Source organism: Cyprinodon tularosa, unplaced genomic scaffold (assembly GCF_016077235.1).
Source record: "Cyprinodon tularosa strain WSP-4 unplaced genomic scaffold, ASM1607723v1 ctg1232, whole genome shotgun sequence".
Lineage (NCBI taxonomy): Eukaryota > Metazoa > Chordata > Actinopteri > Cyprinodontiformes > Cyprinodontidae > Cyprinodon > Cyprinodon tularosa.
In genome coordinates, this window is record NW_024038040.1 from 69,003 (window position 1) to 81,519 (window position 12,517).

At 38.4% G+C, this 12,517-nt stretch overlaps 1 protein-coding gene across 1 annotated transcript in view; it reads left to right on the top strand.

Annotated features, from left to right (window-relative positions):
- Positions 1–12,517, top strand: part of LOC119777393 (eukaryotic translation initiation factor 4 gamma 3-like) — a 36,663-nt gene that overhangs the window by 8,792 nt on the left and 15,354 nt on the right. Inside the window, exons 3-6 of the mRNA XM_038276254.1 lie at positions 3,155–3,247; positions 5,231–5,263; positions 10,867–10,887; positions 12,213–12,392. Of these exons, the coding sequence (XP_038132182.1) occupies positions 3,221–3,247; positions 5,231–5,263; positions 10,867–10,887; positions 12,213–12,392 (261 nt within the window). The 5' untranslated portion in view covers positions 3,155–3,220. The remainder of the gene's footprint in view (positions 1–3,154; positions 3,248–5,230; positions 5,264–10,866; positions 10,888–12,212; positions 12,393–12,517) is intronic.

The following is a 12,517-nucleotide window of genomic DNA, read 5'->3' on the forward strand; positions in this document are numbered from 1 at the left end:
TTTCAAATCTTTTCAATAATTATCGATATCGATCAATATGCATTTTTTTTTATCGATAAGCTTTTTTTCTATATCGCCCAGCCCTACTGCAACCATTGGCTTCCCTACGACTTTAAGTCTAAGAGATTCCTTTTGAAATGTGTATGAACCCTGATATCAATAAACCTCTTTGAAACATTTACACTAACACAGCTTTTACTTTTAACTTCGTCAGGAAAAATAACAAAGTCCTTCTAAAGATGCGTCTACTTCATCACGGAGTACAGTTGCTGGATATTTTTGTTGAATTATTTTTCATGTTTTTTCCTGCTTTTTTTTAATTTTTATTTTTTTTTATCTCATTGTTTTTCTTTTCCGGCTTAGAATCATGTGCATGACCGCACTGACTCAATGTAACTGTATCCAATCATAACAAGATCAAAGTCTACAGCAGCTCTCAGGCATGCTGTGCTCTCCAGTAATGTGAGAACTGAACATGTCTGCATGTTCAGTCTTCAACTAAACATGACAGCGGCTTGAACCTTTTGCGACGCTCAAACACGTCTGAACCGAGGGACACTGACAGACAGAAGCACAGCCGTTAGTAACGGGTGATATCAGATGTTAAATAACATAAGTACAAAACAAAAACATTTCCTTTCAGCAAGAAGTTCAGTTCTATCTGATTCTTCCACTGCAGTTCTGACGCTGCTGTACTTTTACAAGTTATTTTGTAAATTGGATAGATTGTCTTCAGTGGGAGGAAATCAAATGTCTTCTGAAAGTTAATCCTGATGAGTCACAATCCAGTCTGACACCTAAAATTAGATAACCCTGTAACAAGCGTAACATCAGCAACCTTTTCTTTTTCCGCAAAGTTTTGATGTTTCAAAGGACACAATGGCCCTTGTGGCAGCGCGTGTCATCGATGGAAAAATGACACGCATGCGCCGTTCTTCTCATTACAGATTATCTCTGAGGTGGATTTTCTATCCAGGTGCTTTTTGGGTAGATGTTACATGTATAGCTGCACCTTAGTATGTTGATAGTACATAATAACTATCATTCAAAGGTTTATTTCAGGAATTCTGTTCAAAAAGTGAAACTTATACAATAAAGAATATTTAGACAAAGTCTGATATATTAGTTTTGCAGAAATTTGAATGTGTAAAATTCAGTGTCAGAAAAGGAATGCATTCTAAAAGGCCATTAAGAAATAATTTGATTGTATTCTACTTTATAGCCTGTACTAGCATGGGGAAACATGCTGACTTAACACGGTCATTGACACCCTCCATAAGGAGGTTAAGGCACAAAAGGTCATTGCTCTAAAGCTGACTGTTCAGACGTCTGTATCCGAGCATATCAAAAAGTGAATGGAAGGAAAATCTGCGGAAGGCAAATGTGCACAAACGACAGAGCAAGTGGGGAGGCAGTTACTTGAGATCCAGTGTGACATTTCCACAGTGATGACTTGGGAAGACATGTCATTCATTGCCATTAGTCGGCCGTGTTTTATCAAGTATGAAATCTGCATAATCAGAACATTTCTGCTGACAAGCTTCATGGAAATACTGGCCTAATTTCCAGCAGGATGTGGTACCTGCTGACAAAGCCATAAGTTCCATTAGTTGGTTAAATGACCATAATCTTAATTTTCTTTATTGGACCAAACTTAAACCCTTTAAATACTTCATGAGGTTTCGAAAAGAGGAAGGTGACAAACGGAGCCAGCAAGCAGATGAGCTGAATCTACCGTTAGAGCTGGGTTTGTTCAGCATTAAGGCTGGTCGTCTGATCATCATCCAATGCATCAGATGTAGTATATAGGCATGCTTTTTAGTTAGCCAGCATTTCAGTTTTTTTACTTCATTTTTGTTTTTATTGGTTTCATGATGAAATTAGGTTTTCTAGGCCAAAAAATATAATTAGCTGTAAGTTTAGTCATTTTTATAACAGTAATGTACGTTTTAGCCCTATTACTGTGCGATGAATCGACACAAATTTCACTTTCATTAGTGAATTCACATAACAACGAAAAAATTCAGAGGTTTGTTTTCAATGAGATGCTATTGGAGAATATTTAGTTTTATAGGCCCTGTATAGTTCTGGGGGGAAATACTTTTTTTTTTTTTTTATTGCAAAAAAAGAACATAAAAGAACACTATAGAACATTATTAATTACAAACAGATACAATATCAAAGGGCTTTATAAAACAGAGCAATTTTACAATGTCAAAATCAAATCCGTGCTCGAGGGTTGCAAATCTTTAAGGGCAGTTATGATTTTAATGGCTTCAGCATTTGAACTGAATTCTAAGGATTCTATATAGATATTAATAGAAGATAGTAAAATCTGGAAATTAGGTTTTTGTTGTAAATATTTAGAGGTGTGTATATGATATTTACCATAAATAATAAAAAGAATTAACAACATATAAGAATTCTGTTTTGACATGTTCACATTTCTCCATCCCAAACAAAAGATCCTCATCTGTTAAAGTAATTTTGAGATTTCTTTGAGGGGGGGAAATACCTGTAATTGGGATGTATGATAAAATACTCTCTGCTCTCACCCTCCATTGAGGCGTTGGTACCAGCTTATTGTTTTACAATAACCAACGAACAAGGTTAGGCCAATAATCCCAAAGACAGAAACACAGTCAGTGATGTCGTCGTTCCGCTGCCACCTGAGGTGCAGCCGTCATCCTGACACAGTGACTCAGCATCTCTGTTGGTGTGTGACTCCGCTTGTGAGGAATCCAGTTGTTTGTGTTAACCATCTCTGCCCCCCCCCCCCGCTCTGCTTCACCCTAAAGCAGCTGATGTCTCTCAGCAGCATTCTATAAATAGTTGGGTCAGCTAAAACCAACTACAATTATCATAACACAGCAGCAGCAGCTTAAAGAATCGCAGCTCTGTCTAAACCCTCCTGTGCCGCATCAGATGAAGAATAAAGCAACACAGGATTTGGAGTCCTTCTGGGTACCAATTATCTTTGCTGAGTACATAAGCCTCTGAAAACCTCTTTTCCCACCAGAAACCACCAGTTGTATTGTTGTAGTTTTTAACGCCTTTATGTTTTAAAATGTCATCATTGATCAATTTTTTTGTTTGTTCTTTTTATTCTGTATTAAACTGCCGCCTGCTTGTTTCTGTTCTCTTCTTTTGACAGTCACCGTATAACACCGGGCAAAACGCTGTCTCCACTTCCTTAGTGTATTCTCACCAAACACAGCCAATGAATGCACAGCCACAGAGTCGCCCGGTGAGTTTTCCCATTTCCTGCCGACTCGGCTCAGACAGTTTAAGCTGTTCTGACTGTATTAGAAGACCGCCATCTCTACAAAAAGGGGGGAATAAAAACCTTGAGCCTAGAAACCACTGAGAGATCAAATGTTAGCTTGATCAAAATTTGAAGTTACACAAAGTTGTTTTAATTTAGTGAAGCTGTTTTATTTCCTAATGAGCAATTTGTGATCCTTCTTATTGCTGATAGCACACAGGAAATGAGTTTTTGCTGGTACCGTTTTCTTATCATTCAATTAACTGTTACATGGCTCAGCTCCAGTGCACGGTATTCGATTAAAACACCAATCGTCAACTAGATTAAGCAATTTATGAAGTGTGACAAACTAAACCGTAGCTCCTCCCACCTTACTTATATCGATAGGTTTGTCCTTATCACTTTCTGTTTTCCCATAGTCGGGCGCATTCTGCATGTTCTGTTTCTACATCCCTACAGCTCGATGTTGCATTTAAAACAGTTTGATGTAAAGAAATGTTTTCAGTTATTTGAAGGTGAGAAAAAAATGGAGCTATGGTGCATTATCCGCGTTGACAGCGTTGTGCGTGCCTCCAGGATGCGCAAACATCCGAGGAATTAATTCGCTCAATAGTATGGGAGCATTAAGAAATAAAAGCTTCAGCAACTGACCAATGATTCTTTCACAAAAGTTAGACATATAACGTCACTGAAAACTCCAGGGAAAGGTAATAACTGGGGAAAAAAAGCTTTTTCCCCAATGAGAACATCTGGGTCTCTCGCTTTGGAGGCGTTTCTGGTCAGAATAAAAGCTGTGTTTTAGCTGCTGTAACACTTGATCACTTCCAAGTGAATTATTACAATAGATAACGGCCCACAGAAACCTGCCCTGGTCCCTGCAGTTCAACCATGCATGCAGCAGATAAATAAGCTAGAAATAGGCCAGTTTCACAGTTTAACAGGGAAATTTAGAAGTGCATTGTTTCAGAATGGCTAAATTGTGTGGTTTACAGTTTTAATGACACCCCAGAGACGGTTCTGGGTTTCCTGTGGTCTTACTAAACCCAACACCCCTGAACTGTCCCGCAAACTCAGCTTTATTTAAAGATTTCCCCAAATGCTTCCCTTCACTTAAACAAACACAAAAACTTGTTCAGTCTGCTTTGTCCCACTATCAAAGTTAATAACATCAACATTGCAAATGACTATTTGAATGCTAGGTTTTATGGCAATCGTTTTTTTTTTTTTTGTTTTTTTTTTTTAAATGCACCCATTGTCTATTTATAATATTTTCTCCCTGCTTGATGGATTCTGATACTAGTATAAGCTCTCATCTGACAGGATGATTTAGCAGCTGAAGATCAATGCCTCGATAAATAACATCAACTTTCCTTTAAAAAGAATTCAACCTTTGTGGTGTTTGTACTTTTTTTTTTTTGGTGATTTTCAGAAAAATTGTGCTTTACTGACTTAAATAACCATTTTATTAATGAAGACCTATTTCAGCCTTGAATTACATTGTTTTGCGGGAAATGCTAAACAATTTTAACTCTACTGCACAATACGGTACTTTTGTTCTTATGCAGTGATGTGCTAAAAAAAAAAATTTTTATGTATTAAATGCATCAAGAATTTGCAACATATAGTTGACGTTAATTCAACATCAGCAACCCGATCAAGGTATAATTTATTTTTCTCCAAGTCTCATAACTCATCAGACCATGATGTACCAACGCTTGCTTCATAATAATCTATTCTGTCTTGTATTTAGAAGAGGTTGAATTTAAAAGAATGAAGTTATTTAATATGTTTTATGCTTTGGATCTTCAAAGCTTTGCTCTGTGGTATTAATTCTATGGTATTTCCAAGCCTGTGCCTCCATCGCTCATCCTAAACTGTATCTGTGTCTCCTCTGCTCTCTGTTCTCCCCGCTTTGCCATCACTGCTTCGCTCTCCTTGCTGGACCTCTCCTCCCTCCCCCACCAGTTTGCTACGGGCCCTCGACCAACCCACCATCAGGTAATTTACCCCCGCTGAATCCCTCTCCTGCATCCCTCTTTTGCATCATCACCATCAAAGCAGTTTTTTTTGGTCCCTTCTGGCAAAAGGCCTTTTGTTTAGGGGTCTGCTGTTGCTTTAAAGAAACACAGATTTAAAATGTTTTAAGTACTTTGGAAACGGATGAAGAGGTTTCTAAATAATCCATGATGATTAATTTTAGCTAGTTCGGGTGTTTGTTTTTCCTTCTAAACTTAGTGTAGTGTTCACCTGCATCCTAATTGCTCCTTATGTATATATTATCCTGCCCTCATTACATCAGCTTTATATTGCTTTGGGTTTTGTGCTCCCAGAGATCAATAATACTGCAATGAGTTACCATTTGGAGATTTGGGATTTCAGTGCAGTTCTTTTTTTCTTTTTTTTTTCAATAATACCTTAAGGAAATCCAGGATATTTTATATTGATATCAGTTGTAGATTAGGCTGTCTATTTGGAAAGATTCATGATTCACTTTTCTTTCTATACTTGTTCGGTATTGAATTATTCCATATTAATAACCTCTCTGAGGTCTTTTGCTAATTCTGACCGATATCTGTAGAGGAGCTGTTCTTGCTGTTCAGAAACAGCTAAAAATGCACAAAAACCAAAGCCTACCTTCAGTGAGACTTGGCTGGACCCCTGGGTCCCGGTCCACAGTACTATGCCAAAATTAACCAATACTAGAAAGATTCCCCTGCTCCTAAATGTTTGTATCTTTAAGATTAACCAAGATTTGTAGCTTCCTTAAAAAAGACCCCAAAATGCCCCCTGAGAGAATAAAAAAACAAAACATGTTGTGAGAAAAGATCATTTTAGGATATATTTGGCCACAAGGCTGTTAAAGGTATAGAGGACGATATTTTATTTCCGGCTGGATCATCTAAAGAAGTGGGATTGACAATTAGATAATTGCCAATCATTCTGGTGATGTTTATGTACGGCCGTCCTACGTGCTCGTCCCGTTAGCTATAATTTTCTGCGCATGCACACTTTCAGTCATTGAAGACTGTCATTGAAGTAACAGCAACGGCAACTTTTAAACAGAGCGTCCACGAGCCTATTTCTCCTCCTGCACGCACATGCGTTTTTCAAGTGGAGAGGGTGGGTGGGTCTTTTAAAAAATTCATGAAAATCCTGCACAATACTTTCAGGCTTTAAGCGAAAAAAAAAACCTTTACCAGATCTCAGGCACTGAGGTTTTAGATTCATGATATAAGACTGTGTTGCTGCCCTCGCCATAACCAAAGCTATTAAAATATTGCTTGTTTTGAAATCAATTTTTGCGATATTTAATTAAGTTTATTAAGTCCGTGAACTAAGGGAATTGAGCATTGATTTTGACCCCGTTTTCCTTATGCTGTGTTTAAAAAATATTTTATAATCAATATAAACTTTCAAAATCCAAAAAAGGTCTAAAATGATTTTCCGTAGGGGATGAACATAGACTCGTGACTCTAATCCTGCTGGATCACTATAAGTTTTATCTCGATCCAGCTGGATGTATTGCTTTTGCATGGATCTAATGCAAAGACAGGACGCTGTAAAATGCTGCTTAATCCGTCTGACAATCCTCTGACCTCTCACCTGGAAACAGAAAAGGGAACGCTGATAGTTTGGTGGCTGCATTTAAAACCAGTTGAGCTTGTGGTGAAGCCCTCATGAGGCTGTGGTCTCAGTAGTTTCTAGGATTTAAACCAGTGTTAACATTGACCCTGTTGTCTATGGCTCTTTGGTAATAAGATGTTTGTAGACAGACATGAACAGAAATTCAGATTATGATGCCAAATTGATTAAAGAATCTTTGTTTTCCTCTAATTGTTTTTAAATAAATCACTACAGTTAGGTAGGGAACATTTTGCAGCACAGAATGTAGTGTTTGTCTTTATCGGCGCTTGTCTGTGCCTCTGGCTGACGTTTTTAAAAGAAACTGAACGGTTGACATGTGCAGAAGCAAAATCGGGGATTGTGAAGGGTGAATTAATGTGGTTGTCAGGCAGGTCAGTGTTTATGATGCTGTTTGTGTGTTACCTTTATGATGGAAGGAGTCTTAAACCTGCCTCGGTGTTGACATGTTTTTATGTGGCTTTGAGTCCGCTGTGTAGATTTACACAGCTGATTGCCATGAGATTGATGAGTTCATTCATAACTCTCTGAACAAACAGCCCCGACCCAACTTAATCTATAAAGCACTTTATATTAATTAAGAAAAAAATAAATAAAACAAATGCTGACCAAAGTTAGAACGAAAGGGAGGAATGATCAAAATAAATATAAATGTTAAAATGAAAGAAAATAAGACTTAAAGGAATAGTACACCCAAAACATGATTAGGCTTCATTTTCTACTCACCCCCATGCTGAACAACACTCTGGAGTACTTTTTTGATATCTCAAATGCATCTGGAGATCTGGGAGGCTTCTTGCTGTCTGCTGACATTCAAATAATGGAGGTCTATGGTGCCCGAGACAGAAAGGTCCATAAAAGTCCACAAAAAACGTGTCAATATTCCTCCATACTGCTCGTCCAATGTATTCCAAGTGTCCTGAGTGGGTAGCATCCAGAATTTACTCGAAACGAAGTCATTTAGAATGTTTTTAGAGCATAAACAGTAGTGTATAGGATTTCCTGAAAGCGCGCACATGCGCGTTCACGAGCCTACGGAAGCCGGCAGACCAAACCAGCGCATTCAGCTCGGCAAAGAACTCCTGCTCTTCCTCAACACTGAAGTCCTCAGACATTTTTCTTTCGTTGTTTCTTTCTTTGCACAGGTAAACAGCACATTTCTTCTTCTACGCTTGCATTATCGGCAGAGCAGACGCTGAATGCGCACTTTCATCTGGTTTGGTCTGCCGGCTTCCGTAGGCTCGTGAACGCGCTGGCGCGCGCTTTCAGGAAATCCTATACACTACTGTTTATGCTCTAAAAACATTCTAAATGACTTTGTTTCGAGTAAATTATGGACGCTACCCACTCAGGACACTTGGAATACATTGGACGAGCAGTATGGAGGAATATTGACACGTTTTTGTGGACTTTTATGGACCTTTCTGTCTCGGGCACAATAGACCTCCATTATTTGAATGTCAGCAGACAGCAAGAAGCCTCCCAGATCTCCAGATGCATTTGAGATATCAAAAAAGTACTCCAGAGTGTTGTTCAGCATGGGGCTGAGTAGAAAATGAAGGCTAATCATGTTTTGGGTGTACTATTCCTTTAAATCTAGTGCCATAAAATACAACATTGAGAAGAAGAAAGTAGAAACAAACATGCTGCCTTAAACCTCTCTGTTTGGACTCTAGTTAAACTCACTATTAACAGTATGGTGTCAAAGTGTGATGGGTGTGTTCCCTGGCCGTGGTGTGTACACACACAGACGAGTGCGTGCTCTGGCTGTCACAGACCAGCTCTAAGATTTCTTGTGCCGCCACGGAAGTGGAATTGGAAAGCAGATGAAGCCGAACACTGGCTCTTTATGCTCGCAGAGAAAACAGCTATTGTTCTCCTGAAACGCTCTCGATGCACAGAATAGGAAGCATTAAGATGAGCAAATTGATTCAGGATAAAATAATCTAGATGTCCTTTTGATTTGAGCTTTCCTTTGTTTGTTTGTTAGTCTTTATTAAGGAAGAAGATCCAACCCGAAAGTAATTTAATCACCGAAACAGTTCTCCTCGGTTTTCCATAAACGGATGTATTATGATAAGATGTTCTATATAAACTGCTCCTGAACCCTGAAGGTCACAATGATATCATGTTCTTCAGAAGATTTCCTATGTTTAAGGACTCAGTCAGCTGTAGGTTTGTGACCATTTGCTTATATAGCCCTTATGCTGGCTGATGGATTTCCTCGCTCACAGATTAGGACCTTATTGACATGCAGCACACTGTTTTACTGAAACATCTTGGCTCAGCTGAGCTGAAGCGTTCCCTTGCTTGTGCATGCCATCAGCCTCCCCATCTTGTATTCTCTCAATGAACCATTCATTCGCCCCTATCTTCTCGGTGAAAGATGCATTAGGATACGGAGTCGGTGCATTCAGTCCCCACTATTAAAAGTTAAGGTTTGCAGATGGGAAACTCAAGCATTTCTTGATTGATACCAAAGTTTAAGTTGAGTCAACAGATTTGCTGCCAGTTAGTTAAAAGCGTTGCAGTAGAATTTGCAGCCTGTGGGGATTTTCCTCCAATTTCAGGAAGAAAATGGATCATTAAAGTTAAAAGGTTTTCGCAAAGAGAGTGTAAATGTGTGTATATGGCCTTTTTTTGGCCCCTATGTTCTCAGACCTCCGGACTTTTCCTGTTCATAGATCCATTGCAACCATTTCCTAAAGCCCAAACTTTTCCCTAGCTTTGACTTTAACCTCCAGCTTAAACACGAAATACTATAATAAGTTTTTATTTTATAAGTTTATTATTTTGTCTGTAATAGAGCTCAGGAAATAAGGCTCAAGTAAATAAGGCATTCAAAAACTAGGGAGGGATTTTGGACTGTGGTGTTAAGTAGGCGTTTGATCTCAAGTGGATCTGCAGTTCACCAATCCAAACATGGATGACCTCTCAACAAATTTAGTTATGGGTACACCATGAAAGAGTCGACAGCAGCAACCACACAGTTTATCCAACTAAAAGGCTGGAAAGTTAAAATCACCTTATGGATCTCGTCTTTGAAGTCGTTTAATAACCGCTGGTTTGTTTGCAGAGGCCGGCCATGAGAACTGTTGCTTAAATCCGCTTTATTTCATTAATTTTTAATTGACGTAACTGTGAAGTTCTGTAGCTACTCCTGCTGCCTCAGAAACAAATGGGACTATTGTCTTGTGCTGGAAATAAATTAAAGTGGGATACTTAGCAGACAATTCCTGGGGTTTAAATTAATGATCAAAGCACTTACAGGGGAATATTATTGGCTGGTAAGGTTAATCTTCTCCATTTTGACTTTATAGGGCTTTTGCTTATGGATCAATGAATTAAACACTTCTTAAATGAGGAAATCAGTCGGCTTTGCACAAATAATTACATAGTTTGAGAAATATAAACCATCTCAGTTAAATGATGGATTATAAACACTTTCTATCTTTTAGATTAAGACCCACAAGTAAAGGTTGTTAAATCATACCTCATATTTCTGAAGTGGAGTTTAGGTTTGGCCAATGACGTCTCTTCAAATGACATTTGTTGTGGATTAATATTAAATAAACCAAATTCAGTTCCATTAATGAGGCGACGTCTGCAGATCAGGCAGTCTGAGGTCTATTTCAGTCTATATTAAGCTGCTTCTTATAGTTGTTCATGGATATTAAACAGGTGAGTCAACACATTGTGATCCTCATATTTTAGGTGAAGAGAGTTTGAATCTGTGACCAATTTATTTATGTGGTGATAAATCTTTGTACACATTGATGCCTCCGGCTTTGTCCAGGTTTTCTACTCTGATTAAATGAGAGTTAAAGTGGTTTATGACCAGTTTCTTTGTCAAGTGGAAGAAGATGATTAGCTTTCTGTTTGTTTGTGCGTGGATATTTACATCTCACCAGTTTATCCTTCCACTGGCTTTTCTTTCCTTACTGCTTTCAAAACCCAAGGGAGGATTCAGGCCCATCCAGGTAACACTGCTTTCCCTCAGCAGAGATGCATGGCATGAAGGGGACCATCCCGAAATGATCCTGTCCCCCTAACTTTGAATCCTCTCCACCCCCCACCCGCCATCTTTAATGCAGTGAACAGACAATGGAGGTTTTTAATCGTTTAATTGCAGTATTTCCTGTCCTTATTAGGGGACATCTTTAGTTTCCTTCGTTACTCATCTTTATTGATCTTGTTTAATGAAATGAATTGCATGTCTAATATAAACAAATATATCAAATTTTACTTTTCTTTACTTTCAGTATTAGTTTCTCAAGTGTGTTGCACTGAACAGTGTTCGTTTATTACAAAGCCTCTTTTAGTGTAAGCTTTATTGTAGTTGTTTTTTTTTTGTCTTTCCTCCTATTCGTTGCTTTGTCCGCTGTTTCAGGGAATTTCACTGAAAATAACCCCAGATCCCTTTTCTTCAACAGTTTCCTGTTCATTTCCTCACTACTATTTACCATAAAACCACTCAGGCTAGTATATTACTTGAAAGGTGATTTCCCTCCTGAGTATTTTTAGATCATTTTAATGCATTGATTATCCACGCCTACTTCTCTTGTGGGACATGGAGACTGCGGCTGCATGTTCCCAGTTTGAGGCAGTGATTTAAAGATTTCACTTGTTGCCTTTTTTTCTTCTTCTTTCTTTTAAAGTCATGCATAGCAATTGTGCTTTGCTCACATCATCCGATGTTAAACACGGTATAGAGCGTCATTCTGTACAGAAGATATTCTCACAGCTTTTGTAATGATTTGTTTTCTGATTCATGGGACGCAGAGCTTTGCTATATTCAGAACGGCAGAAAAAAAGAGGTCCAGGTGACATGCAGCTGCCTTTAAATGTGTTACAGCTGTGGATTCTGATGAGAGTTTAGTTTTTGGTAGATTTTGATAAAAATTTGTTATTTTTATTATTAATATCAGACATTTAGAATAGATTTAAACAAAAAAACACAGTTATTGGTTCTTTACACCAAAGGTAAAGTGGATCCCATTCTATGGATGTTTGGGTAAAAATGATCCATAGTTGTTCCACTGTTATGAATGGAAACCGTCCGGTAATATTAAATTGTACCACATAATTATTTTCAGGCCAAAGGTGAATTTTAGATGCATGTTTTAAAGTGTCATTCTGCATTTCATTTATCACTATTTATTTAAAAAAAACAATAAAAATAAAAGAAAACTGTTCTAGTTCCCTAGGCTGCTGAGAAATTGTGCAAAAATAAAAACAAAAACTGCAGGAAAACTTCCTTATGTGTCTTGTTTCTTTTTTTTTGTCTTTTTCATATTACCCTCAGTTTTTTCCAAGAACTCAGATGCAAACTGCGAGGGCCTCAATGCCGACAAACGCACCCTCCATACGTCCCGGCTCGCAGACTCCTGCGGCGGCTGTCTACCCCACCAATCAGCCAATCATGATGGCCATGGCCCCCATGCCTTTCCCATCCCCACAGGCTGCACAGTACTACATCCCACAGGTGAGGCTGAAACACAATATGGCGTTTTCTGCTCAGCAGAGCGAGCAATCAGGGTTGCTAATGATATAACTGTTGAGGCCATTTATAGAACTCATCCATCGAGCTTAATACTTTTTGATTTTTTT